We start from the raw sequence: 18,035 nt of genomic DNA, 5'->3' as shown, positions 1-18,035 counted from the left end.
TGTCACCTCAGCGGCTGCCTATTGCCTGCCTTCGAAGGCTCGCTGCTACAGGGCAAAGAGATTGGAGGATCCTGCTCCACGAGATCTACAGAGGCATCGGCATTCTCCTTCTGTCAGTCTGCAGAATCCAGGGCAGAAAAATGGTTGGTGGTGCGGACTGGCGACATGAAGGTTGGCTAGTCACGGGTATCATGTGGCAACACCATTGGAAAGGATCTCTGAGATGGCAAAGGAGAAGATCGTTTCCCTTTGTTTGATTTCTTGGAGCCTTTCTGATTGGCAGAGGAAGACTCAGATGTTTGCTGCCTGTAGAGACATAGGAAGTTTTCGGGGGAGTATTCCTTCTGTTCCTTCCAGCATCCTGGTTGCGTAGAAGATGACTTTGCCTCATGAGGCAGAAGTTTCGTGACTTGTTACACAGCTGAAGGAGGAGATGGGGACACTACCATGATACTGGGTGGTTTTACAACCGTGGTGCAAAATTTGAGGTCACGTCTACCTGGCCATGTCCTTCGTGGAGCGAGATGTAGCAAGAACAGTACTGTAGGTGCCAGATGGTAGACTGCAGTGTTTCAAACTAGCCAACACTTGTGAGAGTCAGGGTAAGGCACCTTTTCCTTCACTCGGATCTTCTGGGCAGCCCCCTCATTGAGATGCACGGGACAGTCTTGAGAGGAAGCAGGTTGGTTGCTATTGCAGTTGATATAGTGGGGAGGAGGGGGCAGACAATTGCCTTCATGAGCATCCCTACCATAGGTTACACATTTGGCCGGATGTCAAAAGGACCCCGGAGTGTGGTTATAACAATGACACTGGTAGCAGTGCATCAGGTTTGGAACGCATGGTCATACTGTGATAACTTCATAGCCTGCTTTGATCTTTGACGGAATCAGCACTCTATCATAAGTGAGAAAAAGAGTGTATATAGGCACTAAGAAAGCATCTACTTTTTTCATCACCCAAGGAACTGCAATTACATTCTGATCAGAGAGGTACATTTGGATTTCAGCCTCTGGCAGAACATCACTCAGCCTAGTGTAAATTATACCATGGGAAGAATTCGGCATTCGGTGGGCGCGACATGAACAAGATAGCCATGGGGGAGCGAAGCTGCAAGCAGTAGTTGTGTTTGAGAGTCAGAAGTAGTCTCCAAAAGCGAAGTGCCATTGTGTCAAAAACAGCAGAATTTCACAGGGCCAGCATTAGCATCAACACCTTTCTGAATAATAAATGGATTGACAGTAGGGAAGGACTGACTGTCTTCAGTATGTGAAGGAACCGTGATGCAGCTGGGTGGGTCTTCGAATCGTTAGCCTCATTCCATTTATGTCTGGTAGACACTGACAGTGAAAAAGATGATTGGCTCATTGCGAGAAAATCCCCCACGATTGCCAGCATCTCCAGTGGTGCGCTTCTTCCAACTGGGGGTGCACCCACCTTACGTAATTGTGCACACCTCAGGTCACATCTCCCAAACACGTGACAGAGGGGCCAATCGGCAATTTAGGAAGGTAGCAGCTCAGGCAATCATCTCTCCCTGGGCCTGGCCTTTACCAGGGGGTGCGTGTGAACCCTACTTGTCAACCCGGTGCTGGGAATCACGCATTATACAGTCACCTGTTACATGTCAGACGCGTGGGCTGACCTTCAGGAGCGCACAGGGAGGAGAAGGAAGAAGAAGAAGAAGAAGAAGAACCTCAAACACCAAAGTGGAGGCAGAATAGGAGTGGAAAAAAAGACAGTGGAGAAACTGTTCTGACATTAGCGACATGTCATATTTTGCAGTTATCTGATGACCTGGACTCTACACAATTAGTCTGCAATGGTAAGGTTCCACTGTATTAGTTCCACAAGTTAAGATAGTGTATCATGTCTCTGTGTTTATCAACGGTACTATACATTTCATCTCCTAAAAGTAAGTAATGGCCAGCAACTCAGTCTCAATTTATTAGTTTTCCCAACTGAATTTCTCTTTGAGAGACTTATTATTTGAAGTCTGCTGCTTGATTCTCTCCAATGGCATGTCTGTTCCATCACATTTGCTTTGGCACACTGGATACTGCAGAAACTGACAAAAAATAAGGCAAGACAGCAATAAAGTTCAAAACAATTTTTATTTTACACACTCAATACACTGACATCTGGTTTTTCACACTGGAATACATGGTCTGAACTGATTATATATGCAACAGTTTCTATATTTTACAGAAATCACACGAAATACATTATCATCTATTTAATTTAATACCATATAATTTTTCAGCTACATGCATCTGTGCATCAGTTAACAGTTTTAATAATTTACTTTGTTGAAACCCTTGTCCGCTTGTTCCATGAGAAATTGAAACCATAATTTTTGACCTTCGCTTGTTTTGGCTTTGGTTCCTCAACAAACCAACGCCAACCATTCTTTTCACAGAAACTTATTGCATCATCCTTGGATTGGAAGTCAATCTTCATGTTTGATAATGGGTCACCACTAGAGATGGAAAAAATATATTAATAGAGCATCTGAGAAAATACAGAATTAAATCTAAATTAGTTACCATTCATGAGCAAAACAATACATGTATATAGTCTCCATCAATGATGATATCATTAGAGACAGGATGCAAGTTCAGATTTGAAAGGAATAGGAAGGGGCCTCATCCTCTGAAAAAAGAATCATTAACCTAATTTAGGGACAGCATCAATCAGAAACTGGTAGGCTGGACAAGGAATTGAGTCCCATTATTAAGAGAAAGTATTAAGATTTAACTTCCTGTTGATGATACCACCAAAAGAAACAGAGCAAAATCTTGGATGGAGAAGGAAAATTAACTGTGACCTTTAAAACAGAACCATCCCAACATTTATATTAATTTGTATAGGGAAACCACAGACATCCTAAATCTACAAGGTCAGATAGAGATTCCAACCCCATTCTTCCCAAATGTGAGCCTAGTGTCTGAACCATCGCATCACCTCACTCTCTCTGTCGCGAAACAGCTAACAGTTAAGGTTATCTATAACTCAGAAAAATATCCCAATAATGTATATTATGTGAAATGACAACTGGGATGAATATTTATGATAACTGAAATGGTTATGATTTATGACTTCTTCTTTGGGCATGGTTCACTGCGGACATTACTGATACTGGATAGTCCATAAAGAACTTCAGTGTGGATACTATATGCACAATAGGAAAAAAAATGCCCTCCAATGTAAAAGGTGTCCCAAGAGAGTGATGAAGATTCAGGGATATGACAGGAATGATCATTTGAAGCAAAAAAGTCTAGTAAACATGGGCTCTAAACTGCATTTCTTTAAGACCTATGAGCACCACATCTTCAATACAGTGAAAAAATCTCTTCTACTGCAAGCTCTTTGCTATTCATATACTGGGAGGATGTAGTGCTGTGTCATCCAAACAAGACACAGCCAGGGCAAAAGCACCAAAGGCGCAAAGATGTGAGCTGGTGCCGGTTCCATAGAGAGTCGCCACTTGTGCAAATTCCAACAGCACCATGGGCAGCGCTGAGAATGAAGATATCAACTTTGCCTCTGCCAATTGCCGGCCAAGTACAATCCGCCAATGACCTGACGACAACAGACAGAAACCTACTTGGAAGATAGAAGAGCAACTCTCACCTACTTGGTTATAAATCATTTCTCACAGTTGACTTAGACAGGGAACATTGTTTAGTGAACTCTTAGAAGTGAATAGACAGTTGTTATAAGTTGCATTTGATATGTATTGTGAAGTTTACCTACGATTATTAGCACTTGGCCATTGAGACCCTTTTTTGTGCTGTATTACTTGCAGTGTTGCAGACTTCACTATTCGACAAGTCACAAAGGTAAGTAAACCTTTTTAACTCATTTGTGTGTCTTTGTTAGTAATTTGTTGGAGTGTTCTAGAATCTATCTTCTATCCTGTTACCTGACCCTGGGGCATAGCTGTGTAATAGTGGCAGGGAGGAATTGTCTTAACGGTGTACTGCACTAGAAGCCATTTCACAAACTCACAAATTCGGCCTACCGTAACAACAGTGACAACTCAGCCCCCACAGCAGTAGCAACGAGGCTTTTGCAAAACTGAGACAAGGGTTTACAAAACTGGCAACAAGGGTTTACAAAAAGCAGTATGGGCCAAAGCAAGAAAAAAGTCTAGTTAAGCATGGGCTCTGAAATGCATACCTTACAAGCTAGGAGCACTTGTCCAATAGAAGAAATGCCTTTCACACTTTCACACTAGTGAAGATGAAGTGCTCACAGCTCTTAAGGTATGCATTTTAGGGCCCATGTTTACTAGACATCTCTGCTTTGAATGATCATTCCTGTCCTATACCTGAAGATTGACCATTCTTCCTGTGTCACACTGCAGATGATTAACACACTATCATGTAAGCAAGAGCTGAACAGATGGTTGCACCTCATTTCGGTCTGAAAGGAACTTCATGTGGAAAAATGCAATGTTGTCATCTTTGAGAGGGGGGAGGGAGGGAGGGGACACTCAGTGTATTGTGTTAGTGATGGAGGTTGCCATTACTAACAAATATTTAAATATTTTGTTTGAGTAAACAAAGGAGTAATTATGCATGGACAATTGTACATATGGGTACTTTTTTCTTGGCATCTATGACCTCTAGTTCTGAAAATAGAAATGCCTGAAGACTCTGGACCACCCGTATTACATGTCCAATAAATATCAGGCAGACAAATCAAATTTCACTATGTACAGGAACACTGTTGATGCCTTTGTTGGACTTCATGCATCATTTCACTGTGTTCATTTCTTTATGGTAAAATGGGAGATGAAGCTGTTAAATTTACATCCTCAGCGATTTTTGTTTTATGGGCATTAGGCCATGCTCCAATACCCAAAAAACAAAAATGCCAATGATGTGAATGGCAGCCATGAGAGCCTACATTATATGAATAAAGCACTTAAACATCGTTTACTTCCAAATAACAATTGTGCTTTTGTTGATGCTCAGCAGAAAAAGGAGAACACAATTATAAACATTGTGTAAGTAAGGGTGAGGCAGTCTGTATAGTCAGTCGTCTTTCCTCCATTCCCTACAACTGTCTCTAGAATTAGCCAAAACTACAGCAACAAACTTCGAGGAGGGTGTAGAATGTGTATTAGGGAGAAAATGAAGATAGGAACCCAAATCCAGAAAAGCCATCCAATGATGCTACAGTGCATTGAAGTATTGGTGCTGGCACCTGTATATGTATGTATATACAAGGTGATTCCATGATGACTGTTCTGTTTGGTTTTAGGGCGCAAAAAACAAATGGGTCATACTATAGAACACGAAGACAGAGAGGAGTTAAAAAATGACTATACATCAATCCCAAGTGATGTAAGATAAGACAACTAAATACAGGGACATGGAGAAAGGGCTATAAAAGACACCGTACAGAAACTGAGATCCAGAACTAAAAATTAAATGGCCTTCACTGTATTGCTACGCCGGATGAAAAGTACAATGCAGTCAACAGCCAGTGCGCCGTTTGCTAAAACGGATGATAACTCAGACGGCAAACCCAAGCAGGAACGTAAACTGTCAAAAAAACAAAAAGGCCACTCTGTCAGGAAATGGTGGACAGTTAAAACTTGGTGCAATGTGCACAAAGTGTTGGGGGAGCACCACTTAACCAATGACGATGGCCAATACACAACCTAGTTAAAAATACCTCCTCCCGATGAGAGGGCCAAGAGGGGGTCATCCAAGCCACTGGGACAGGCTTAATAATGTGGAGTTTATTCCCATAAAGGGAGGACCAATGGTGATGCCAAAGTGACACCACCTGTTGACAGACAGTGACACAGATATCATCAGAGAGAATATAGGAACTAGTGGGCTAAGGTATGAGGACTGCAGTCTTGGCAGCAGCATCAGCAGCCTCGTTTCCTGGCATACCAACATGACCAGAAACTCACATAAACTCACAGTGGCTCCATCAAGAGTGAGAAAGTGACAGTTTCCCTGGACCCATAGCACTAAGAGATGGGCAGATGACAACGCACAGAAACTTTGAAGGACACAGAGAGTCGGAGCAAAGGACACAACTGAAATGCTTGTGTTGCCAGATATACTCTGTGGCCTGATACAGAACGAAGAGCTTGGCTGTAAATACCGAGCAGTGTGCTGGAAGACAATAGGGAAAATCGGCGACACCAATGCAAAAGTCATGGATTTCACAAACACTGCTCATGTGTAACCACATTTGGGCTTTTACATATGACATCATCAAAGTGCTAGGTAGTCAGCCACACGTAGCATTTCTTGACTTTCAAAAAGCATTTGTTTCATTACCACATAAATGCTTATTAACAAAACTAAAATTATATGAGGTATCAAATGATATACGTGACTGAGTGAAGGATTTTTTTGGTAGGGAGGAAGCAGCATGTTATCTTGGATGAAGAGTTGTCAACAGATGTAGAAGTAATTTCAGGTAGAAATTTCATGGCAAACTAAAACTGTGTGCCAGATGGAGACTTGAACTCAAGGTCTTGTGAGGGAAATTGCTCTACCAGCTGAGCTACCCAAGCACAACTGATGACCCATCCTCAGCAGTTTACTTCCACTAGTACCTCATCTCCTACCTTCCAAACTTCATCAAAGTTCTTGTGAAAAACTTGCAAGACTAGCATACATAGAAAATGCCCCGAGTTTGAGTCTTGGTCTGGCACACAGTTTTAATCTGCCAGGAAGTTTCATACCAGCGTACAATCCACTGCAGAGTGAAAATTCACCCCAGGGAAGTATGTCAAAATTCTTGCTGTTCATATTACATTTAACAACTTGTTATACAATATTAAAATAGCTTCAGACTTTTTGCAGCTGCTGAAGTTATTTATAATGAAGTACTATCTGCAAGAAACTGTACATTAATCAGTCAAATACTGGTAAGATTTCAAAAAGAGGGTAAGATTGGAACTGAACTGAGGTACTCAGATCTGAAGTGGCAGATGCTTGTTAACAGACAGCAAGAATCCTGAAAAAGCATACTTACAAAGTTCCAGGAACCAGTATTATGTGAGGAATCTAGGAATACTCTACAAATAGCTACGTATCATTGTTATAGGCAAGATTAGACTAATTACAGTGAGCACTGAGATATTTATTTATGCAATCTTTCTTCCTGCACTCCATCCAAGAATAGAGCAGGTAGATATCCTAATACATGGCACAAAGGGAAGTAATCTCTTACAAACACTACATACTGGTTTGCAGAGTATTCATGTTATATACAGTTTCCTCAGAAACCAGACAGCTGTTACAAAACTCAAAAGACATGAAAGGGAAGCAGTAGTTGAGAGTAAGACAGCGTTCAAACATTTCCCCGATGTTATTCAATCTGTATGTTGAACAAGTTGTGAATGAAACCAAGTATAAATATGAAAAGGGAATTAAAGTTCAGAGAGAAGAAGTAAAAACTTTCAGGTTTCCTGATGACACTGTAATTTTATCAGAGATAGCAAAGAACTTGGAAGAACAGACAATGGTCCAGACTGAAATTTCACTCTGCAGCAGAGTGTGCACAATTTTGAAACGCCCTGCCAGATTATAACTGTGTGGATTTCTAACCTGGGATCTTTCCCTTCTGTGGGAAAGTGCCCTACTGACTGATCTAAGGACAACTCATGACCAGCTCTCATAGCTTTACTTCTTCCAGTGTCTCATGTCCCATCTTCCAAAGTTCACTGAAGTTCTTCTGCACACTTTGTATGAAGAAGACTCAATATAAGGGACATTATTAAGAAATGGCTTAGCTATAACCTAGGGGATTGTTTCCACATGACACTGCGGAACGAAACTTCACCCTGGAACCAGTCTCCTAGGTTGAGGCTAACCCATGTCTCCGCATTAGCCTTTCTTCCGGGAGTGCTAATCACACAAGTTTAGTGTGCACAGTTATGGTTGCTGTGAAATAAAGAAGAAATTACCTAACAGTAATGACTCTTCATATTTGTGATTCCACTGTATCTCCATTGCTACTTTTATTTATTATGTGACATCTACTAATCTTCTTTATAGTTCTTTTCCTTTCCTGTTATACTTCTCCAGAATATACATTGTTATATCTTTTTTGTCAGTCCTGTTTGCCACAAAATTAATAGTTGCTGCAAACAAAGAATGTTTCTCCACTTCCACTTCCTATTTTTCCAATTAGTTAAGGTAAAGTATATGTAAACAGATACATGTGAAACAAAATCTCTCATTTCCTCTTAGTATAGAAACACAATAACCACATTTTGAATATAAATCTCAAGATCTCTTAGCACTGACAAAATAATGTCTGAGGGTTGATTTACATTTTGACAAATGCAGCTTCCATGCACAGGTTCCATATGGGAGAGGGTCTGGTAACTGCACATTTTGGAAAAGGAAATTAGGAAAGATCTAATGCAAAGAACTACATTTAACAATACTTACGTAGATGCCCAACCCATAAGAGGGTTTTCCCATCTCTCCCGTGTTTCAAACTCCATCTCCCAACGGTGGGTATTATCTGTGCCAGACTGCATTGCATTTTTTGCAGGCATGTAAATCCTCACTAATCGGGTCTTGATGTGCTCTTCAGGGACCCCAGTGATGACAGAAATGTCAGCCTAAACATATCATCAGTGTTCTGTAATTATGAATGGAAAAACACGTAGTAGTTTCAAATCACATATAAAGGCAAGTAAAACTTTCAGATAGAGCTGGTCAAGACTTTCAGACAAAAAACTCTGGTGCCAATGTAGTAAAATAAAACTGCCAGTACTACATCTGTCATGAGTACTTTCCACTCCCTCAATATGCATCCTACATCTGTGTCATTGTAAATAAAAAGGACAATGCGCAGTTTCCTGCAGCTGCAAAACACAGAAAATAAACTTCATGAATATTGGATAATTTTGTTACAGGCATGAATAACATGAATAACAAACATTTTTTTACATGGTGATAGTTTGACAGAAAATGGAACCATATAAGAAGTCAATACTGTACTTGCCATGGAAAAAAATCATTAACAATATATGGTAATGAAAACAATATATATGATAGAGCAGAGGAAATACATGTCAGTGTTGGTAGTATGCACACAATCAATTAATGAATGTTTATTCTTTTGTAAACCATCTGCAATGTGTGCATCAAATAGTCTCAAGTCTGATGAAAAGTGGACTTAAATGATTAATGGAAAATCTCATATAAAGATGTGAAACAAATACTAACAGAGAGATAGAGGGGCTGGCCAGTACTTACCTCAGCTCAGTACAGCCGATAGATACACATAAAACAGAACCGAAAATTTACATTCCTAGCTTTCGGAACAAATGTTCCTTCATCAGGGAGGAGAGAGGGGAAAGAAAGGGAAGAAGGGAAAGGAGATTCAGTTACTAACAACTCAGGCTATGAAGCAACAGGGAAAGGAAAATAGGGAGGGTAGCAAGGATGGAGGCATGGTTGTCAGAGGGAAGCCAAAGATATTCTACTGTAAGTACTGTGCCAGCTTCAAACCAAAGAGGATGCATACAGAAGTAAAGAGGTATATAGTATAAAGATAAACACAACTATGTAGGATGAAAAGATGTGTGAATGGCTAAAGAGGAAAGGGAAAGAGGAGAAGACTGAAGAGTAAATGGGAGTGAGGTTTTTTTTTTTTTTTTTTTTTTTTTTTTTTTTTTTTTTAGGGCGCAAAACTTCTATGGTCATTAGCGCCCAGCCCGTGACTTAAGACAGTAAAAAACCGAAATTGAAAACCAGCAGCAATGGGAACAAACTCATAAAATTGGAGAAACTAAAAGTAGAAAGAATGCTTAAAAATCCACTACAGACAGGGGGTGATTGTCCCCAAAAAAAAACTTCAGATGACTGACGTCATTTCACTGTCACTAATAAACTGCAGAACGCGGTCGGCTGAGCGCGTGTCATCTGCTAAAATCGACGATAGATCAGGCGATAGCTGTAGACGGGAGCGTAACGGATTAAAATAGGGGCATTCAATTAAAAGGTGTCTGACCGTCCACGGCTGAGAGCAGTGGGGACAGAGTGGAGGAGGATCACCGCTTAAAAGATGTCTATGGCTAAAAAGACAGTGCCCTATCCGGAGTCTAGCTAAAATTACCTCCTCCCGATGACGCGTTCGGGAGGAAGAGGTCCAAGTGCAAGGAAGGGCTTTCACTTCCCGCAATTTATTACGGGGAAGTGTTGACCAATGCGCATGCCATAAATGAGCAACTTGGCGACATAAACCGCTCCGTAGATCGGTGAAGGGAAGCGACTGAATAGCTGGCCGAGGAAGAGAGACTGCAGCCTTGGCGCCATATCGGCCGCCTCATTCCCACAGATACCAGCGTGTCCCGGGAGCCAGAGGAACGCCACCGAGACGCCCCCCAGGTGGAGCAAGCGCAGACAGTCCTGAATCCGGTGGACCAGAGGGTGCACAGGGTAAAGAGCTTGGAGACTGAGGAGAGAGCTGAGAGAATCGGAGCAGATAACGTACTGTATCCGCTGATGGCGGCGGATGTAGTGGACAGCCTGGAGAACAGCGTAAAGCTCCGCAGTATAAACCGAACACTGGTCGGGAAGTCGAAAGCGATTTGGGGTGTCGCCAACAATATAGGCACTCCCTACACCTAAGGATGTTTTCGAGCCGTCGGTGTAAATAAATGTGGCGTCCGTCATTTGTGCACATAGAGCAGCAATTGCCCGACGATAAACAAGTGTAGGGGTACCATCCTTGGGAAATTGACAAAGGTCACGGAGCAGGCAGATCCGGGGACGGAGCCAAGGCGGTGCTGTACCCCAAGTTGTCAAGAAGGTTTTCGGAAAGCGGCAGGAAAGAGAATGGAGCAATTGACGGAAGCGGACTCCCGGGGGTAGTAGGGAGGAGGAGTGGCCTGCATACCCTACATCAAAGGAGGCGTCGAAAAAAAGGTCATGGGCTGGATTAGCAGGCATGGAAGACAGATGGCTAGCATAACGACTCAGGAGGACTGCTCGCCGATTGGACAGCGGAGGTTCAGCAGTCTCAGCATAAAGGCTTTCCACAGGGCTAGTGTAAAAAGCTCCAGACACTAAACGTAATCCACGGTGGTGGATAGAGTCGAGACGCCGAAGAATAGACGGCCGAGCAGAGGAGTAGACTATGCTTCCGTAATCCAATTTTGAGCGCACTAAGGCGCGATAGAGGCGGAGAAGGACCACTCGGTCCGCTCCCCAGGAGGTACCATTCAGGACACGGAGGGTGTTAAGCGATCGCAGACAGCGAGCCGAAAGATAGGAAACGTGGGAGGACCAGCACAGTTTTCTGTCAAACATAAGACCCAAGAATTTAGCGACGTCTGAAAACGGAAGGTTGACAGGACCTAGATGTAAGGAGGGCGGAAGAAACTCCTTCCGTCGCCAAAAATTGACACAAACGGTCTTACTGGGTGAGAAACGGAAGCCGGTTTCGATGCTCCACGAGTGGAGGCGATCAAGACATCCTTGAAGACGTCGTTCAAGAAGGCTGGTCCGTTGAGAGCTGTAGTAGATCGCAAAATCGTCCACAAAGAGGGAGCCCGAGACATCAGGAAGGAGACAATCCATAATTGGATTTATGGCGATGGCAAACAGTACAACACTCAGCACGGATCCCTGGGGTACCCCGTTTTCTTGGGAGAAAGTACGGGAGAGAGTAGTGTTCACCCGCACCCTAAAAGTGCGCTCTGCCATAAATTCGCGAAGAAAAAGGGGCAGCCGGCCTCGAAAGCCCCAAGAGAACAGTGTGCGAAGGATGCCTGTCCTCCAACAGGTATCGTATGCTCTCTCCAGATCAAAAAATATTGCTACCGTTTGGCGTTTCCGGAGAAAATTGTTCATGATATAAGTGGAGAGAGCAACAAGATGGTCAACTGCAGAACGATGCTTCCGAAATCCGCATTGGGCTGGTGTTAAAAGACTGCGGGATTCCAGCCACCAAGCTAAACGGTAATTCACCATACGCTCCAAAACCTTACAGACACTACTCGTGAGAGAAATGGGGCGATAGCTAGAGGGGAGATGTTTGTCCTTTCCAGGTTTCGGAACGGGAACGACAATAGCTTCCCGCCACCGTTTAGGAAAGGTACTGTCGGTCCAAATTCAATTATAAAGGCGAAGGAGGTAACGCAGACTAGGGGTTGGTAAATGCAGCAACATTTGGACATGGATACCATCCGGTCCTGGGGCGGAGGAGCAAGAAGATGAGAGGGCATGTTGGAGTTCCCGCATGGAGAAAACAGTATTGTAGCTTTCGTGATTTTGGGAGGAGATCGCACTTCCGCTGCACGTTTCTTCGGGAGAAACGCTGGCAGGTAATTTGAAGAGCTCGAAATCTCAGCAAAGTGCTGACCCAACGAGTTAGAAATTGCGACGGGGTCCACTAAGGTATCATGCGCGACAGTGAGCCCAGAAACCGGGGAGAAACTAGGCGCGCCTGAGAACCGTCGAAGCCGACTCCAAACTTCCGAGGAGGGAGTGAAGGTGTTAAATGAGCTAATAAAGAATTTCCAGCTTGCCTTCTTGCTATCGCGGATGACGCGACGGCATCGCGCACGGAGCTGCTTATAGCGGATACAGTTGGCCAAAGTAGGATGGTGACGGAAAATGCGAAGAGCACGTCGCCGCTCACGTATTGCGTCACGGCATGCCTCGTTCCACCAAGGAACTGGGGGGCGCCGGGGCAATTCGGAGGTGCGTGGTATTGAACGTTCCGCAGCTGTAAGGATAACGTCGGTAATGTGTGTGCCCTCATCATCGACGCTGGGAAAGCGACGGTCATCGAATGTCGCGAGAGACGAAAAATGTGTCCAATCGGCTTGGGCAAACTTCCAGCGTCGCGGGCGCATATATGGCAGTTGAGGCTGCAGTCTGAGGACACATGGAAAGTGGTCACTCGAGTGTGTATCATCAAGGACGAACCATTCGAAGCGCCGAGCTAGCGGAACAGTACCGACCGCAAGGTCCAAATGAGATAAGGTTGTCGTGGAGGCAGACAAAAATGTGGGGACCCCAGTGTTGAGGCAAACTAGATCCGCTTGGTGGAAGACGTCTAGCAATACGGAGCCACGTGGACAAGGGTGTGGAGATCCCCAAAGCGGGTGGTGGGCATTGAAGTCCCCAACCAGCAAATAGGGGGGTGGAAGCTGACCAAGAAGATGAAGGAGATCAGCTCGTGCCATTGGTGTGGACGATGGAATGTATACAGTACAAAGAGAGAGCGTGTATCCGGAAAGGGAAAGACGGACGGCGACAGCTTGGAAGGAAGTGTTTAAGGGGATTAGGTGATAATGGAGAGTATCATGGAGAAGAATCATGAGTCCTCCATGGGCTGGAGAGCCTTCAACAGAGGGGAGATCATATCGGACGGACTGAAAATGAGGGAGAACAAAGCGGTCATGGGGACGCAGCTTCGTTTCCTGAAGACAGAAGATGACCGGCGAGTAGGATCTTAAGAGGATCGACAATTCATCCCGATTGGCTCGAATGCCGCGGATATTCCAGTGGATAATGGACATGGGGTGAAAAGAAAATGGAGGAATGTGACCAAAGTTGCTGTCAACTCAAAGACTGCTCGGAGCTAGCAACCGACAGCATGGAATGGCATTCAGCCGAAGGCAGAAGATCCTGATCCATATGTTGGTCAGGAGCAGTCCCTGCCACCAGCGATCGTCCGGTTGACCGGCCACCAGCAGTGCGCCTCGGCGACACAGAAGATGGCCGAGGGCGATTTCCGCCAGGTGGTGCTGTAGAGGGGGCACGCCTTGGCGGAGAAGGAGAGGAACTGGGTTTCTTTGTAGCCTTCTTGGAAGAATGTTGTTTAGATGAAGGAGGAACCGATGGTTGTGAAGTTGCGGGACGTAAAAACTCTTCACGAGTATGCTCTTTTTTCGAAGACTTGGCGTCCAACTTTTGGGCTCGAGATGTAGCAGAACCCGACGTAGGGTGAGCCATAGAGTGGGCAGGCGAAAGTGGTGAGGTTGAACGAGCGATCTTTGCGCTGGCCGATCTGACGACCGTGGTAATAAAGGTGAGGTCGCAAGTCTGCGTGGCCGCCTCCTTTGTTGGCCGAGGAGAAGCAAGGACAGTGCTGTATTTTCCTGTCTGAGGCACGGTGGGCTTGCGACTGGCGAATAATTTTCGAGCAGCAAAGGTCGACACCTTTTCCTTCACCCTTATTTCCTGGATGAGCTTCTCGTCCTTAAAAACGGGGCAATCTCGAGAGGAAGCAGCGTGGTCACCCATACAGTTGATGCAGCGAGGGGATGGAGGTGGACAAGCACCCTCATGGGCATCCTTGCCACACGTAACACATTTGGCTGGATTGGAACAGGACTGGCTGGTGTGATTGAACCGCTGACATCGATAGCAACGCGTAGGGTTTGGGACGTAAGGGCGAACGGAAATTATCTCATAGCCTGCTTTGATTTTCGATGGGAGTTGAACTGTGTCAAATGTCAAGAAGACAGTGCGGGTTGGAATGATGTTCGTGTCAACCCGTTTCATTACTCTATGAACTGCCGTTACGCCCTGGTCAGACAGATAGTGCTGAATTTCTTCGTCAGACAATCCATCGAGGGAGCGTGTATAAACGACTCCACGCGAGGAATTCAAGGTACGGTGCGGTTCCACCCGGACAGGGAAGGTGTGGAGCAGAGAAGTACGCAGCAATTTTTGTGCCTGGAGGGCACTGTGTGTTTCTAACAACAGGGTGCCATTCCGTAATCTGGAACAAGACTTTACAGGACCTGCTATTGCGTCGACTCCTTTCTGAATAATGAAAGGGTTGACCGTGGAGAAGTCGTGACCTTCATCAGACCGAGAAACAACAAGGAACTGTGGCAACGATGGAAGAATCGTCTGTGGCTGAGACTCAGTATACTTACGTTTGTGAGCAGACTTAGTGGAAGGTGAGGAGACCATTGCGGAAGAATCCCCCATGATTACCGGCGTCTCCGATGGCGCGCTCCTCCCTTGTGGGGGCCCTCTCTGAGGGCACTCCCGCCTTAGGTGATTGTTCACACCTCAGGTCACACCTCCCGACAAACGGACGGAGGGACCAATCGGCATTTTCGGAAGGTATCAGCTCGGGTAATCACCCCTCCATGGGCCTGGCCGTTACCAGGGGGTACGTACGTGTCCTACCTGTCTACCCGGGGCGGGGAATTACGCGTTACCCCGTCACCGGCTACGCACGAAGGGCATGGGTCGGCCTTCAGACACGCACAGGGAGGAAGAAAGAGAAAGGGAAAGGAAGGAAGAGAGGTCTCAAACGCCGCAGCGGAGAAAAGAGAAAGAGAAGAGGTAAGGAAAAGAGAAGGACAAAGGAAGGAAGAAGACAGAGAAGGACAAAGGAAGGAAGAAGACATAAAAGCAAGGAAGGCAAAGAATGCAGTACATTTACGAGCGTCCGTCTCCGGACGTAGGCACAAACCATACTCCCAGATGGGGAGAAAGGGAAGGAAAGAGCCAGAGGTGAGGGGAGGAGGGGCGAAGATAGGGATGGGGAAGGATGCAGAAAGGGAAGGTATGCAGCCCGGAAAGGAAGGAAGGCCACATTAGCTCGGGGTCCCGTGCTCGCTACGCACGTATCCACAAAAGAGTTGTGGACCCCCTGGGGGGTGGGAGTGAGGTTGTTTAACGTAGGTTCAGTCCAGGGGGATGGCGGGATGAAAGGATGTGTTGGAGTGCAAGTTCCCATCTCCGCAGTTCAGAGGGACTGGTGTTGGGTGGGAGAAGCCAAATGGCACATACGGTGTAGCAGGTTCCTAGGTCCCTAGAATTATGCTGGAGGGCATGCTCCGCTACTGGGTATTGGGCATCTTCTAGGCAGACAGTTCGTCTGTGTCCGTTCATGTGCTCAGCCAGTTTAGTTGTTGTCATGCCGATGTAAAAGGCTGTGCAGTGCAGGCATGTCAGTTGATAAATGACATGTGTAGTTTCACATGTGGCCCTGCCTTGAATTGTGTATGTTTTACCAGTAGCGGGGCTGGAGTAGGTGGTTGTGGGGGGATGCATGGGGCAGGTTTTGCAGCGGGGTCGGTTACAGGGGTAGGAACCGCTGGGTAGAGAAGGTAGTCTTGGAATATTGTAGGGTTTAACAAGGATGTTACGGAGGTTAGGGGGGCGACGAAAGGCAACTCTGGGTGGTGTGGGGAGAATTTTGTCAAGGGATGATCTCATTTCAGGGGTTGACTTGAGAAAGTCATATCCCTGGCGGAGTAATTTGTTGATGTTTTCGAGGCCAGGATAATATTGGGTGACAAGGGGGATGCTTCTGTGTGGTCTGGGGATAGGAACATTGTTGTTGGACGGGGAGGAATGTATTGCTCGGGAGATCTGTTTGTGGACAAGGTCTGCAGGATAGTTGCGGGAGAGGAAAGCACTGGTCAGGTTATTGGTGTAGTTGTTGAGGGATTCATCACTGGAGCAGATGCGTTTGCCACGAATACCTAGGCTGTAGGGAAGGGAGCGCTTGGTGTGGAATGGATGGCAGCTATCGAAGCGAAGGTACTGTTGTTTGTTTGTGGGTTTGATATGGACAGAGGTGTGGATGTGAGCTTCAACAAGATGAAGGTCAACATCCAGGAAGGTGGCTTGGGTTTTGGAGAAGGACCAGGTGAAATTCAGATTCGAAAATGAGTTGAGGTTATGGAGGAAATTAAGGAGTGTTTCTTCACCATGAGTCCAGACCACAAAGATGTCATCTATAAACCTATACCAGGCCAGGGGAAGCAGCTGTTGGGTCTTCAGGAAAGCCTCCTCCATGCGACCCATGAAGAGGTTGGCATAGGACGGAGCCATCCTGGTTCCCATGGCCATTCCCCTGATTTGTTTGTAGGTCTGGCCTTCAAAAGTGAAGTAGTTATGGATGAGGATGAAGTTGGTAAGTGTGATAAGGAACGAGGTTTATGGAAGATCTTCGGGTGGGCGTCGGGAGAGGTAGTGCTCAAGGGCAGAGAGACCATGGGTATGTGGGATGTTTGTGTAAAGGGATGTAGCATCTATGGTGACAAGAAAGGTTTCAGGTGGGAGTGGAGTGGGAATGGATTTGAGGCGTTCTAGGAGGTGGTTTGTGTCTTTGATGTAGGATGGGAGTCTGCGGATGATAGGTTGGAGGTGCTGGTCTACCAGAGCTGAGATACGTTCGGTTGGGGCTTTGAAGACTGCTACAATGGGACAGCCAGGATGGTTCTCTTTGTGGATTTTGGGTAATAGGTAGAAGGTAGGGGTACGTGGCTCAGGTGGAATGAGTAAGTCTATGGAAGCCGTTGTGAGGCCTTGTGAGGGACCTTGGATTTTTAGGATTTTTTGCAGCTCAGTCTGGATGGAGGGAATGGGATCCTGGGTAACAGCTTTGTAGGTTGAGGTGTCGGAGAGTTGACGCAGTGCTTCTGCCACATACTCCACACGGTCAAGTACGACAGTTGTGGAGCCTTTATCCGCCGGGAGGATGACAATAGAGCGGTCTATTTTCAGCTCCTTAATGGCACGGGATTCAGCTGGGGTGATGTTGGGGGTTGTCGGGATGTTCTTCAAGAAGGACTGGGAGGCAACACTGGATGTGAGGAATTCCTGAAATGTCTGCAAGGGATGGTTTTGGGGGAGGGGAGGAGGATCCCTTTGGGAAGGCAGTCGGAACTGTTCTAGACAGGGTTCAACACTGGGTCTAGTATTTGGGGGCTGTGTTTGGGTAGTGAAGTGATATTTCCAGTTGAGGTTCCGGGTGAATGAGAGGAGATCTTTAACCAGGGCCATTAGACTGGCAGCATACCTCATGTTTTTTGCGTAACGGTCATAACATGCGATGGCAAACAGTTGCACCATATATTAGGTAGTTGCACAAGTTCGTAGTGTTTTTGTTTTGCATGTTGGTATTACAGTTGTTATGGTTTTTTTTATTGATTGTCATTTTTTACTTGTAGTTCACCATTGCTATTTAAGTTTACATATCGTCATTTGGAGGCAGCAAGTACACCTACAGACAACAGAAAATTAAGTGCAAAGTGAAGAAATCAGAGC

The 18,035-nt window shown here is 45.5% G+C and overlaps 1 protein-coding gene across 1 annotated transcript in view; it reads right to left on the bottom strand.

Annotated features, from left to right (window-relative positions):
- Positions 1-2,095: 2,095 nt before the first annotated feature.
- LOC126190626 (NADH dehydrogenase [ubiquinone] iron-sulfur protein 4, mitochondrial) overlaps positions 2,096-18,035 on the bottom strand; it is a 46,436-nt gene continuing 30,496 nt past the window's right edge. Inside the window, exons 3-4 of the mRNA XM_049931039.1 lie at positions 8,439-8,614; positions 2,096-2,479 (exon numbers count right to left, since the gene is read on the bottom strand). Of these exons, the coding sequence (XP_049786996.1) occupies positions 2,302-2,479; positions 8,439-8,614 (354 nt within the window). The 3' untranslated portion in view covers positions 2,096-2,301. The remainder of the gene's footprint in view (positions 2,480-8,438; positions 8,615-18,035) is intronic.

This window comes from Schistocerca cancellata, chromosome 6 (genome assembly GCF_023864275.1).
Source record: "Schistocerca cancellata isolate TAMUIC-IGC-003103 chromosome 6, iqSchCanc2.1, whole genome shotgun sequence".
Taxonomy (NCBI): Eukaryota; Metazoa; Arthropoda; class Insecta; order Orthoptera; family Acrididae; genus Schistocerca; species Schistocerca cancellata.
This window is presented reverse-complemented; position numbering and strand designations above follow the sequence as displayed.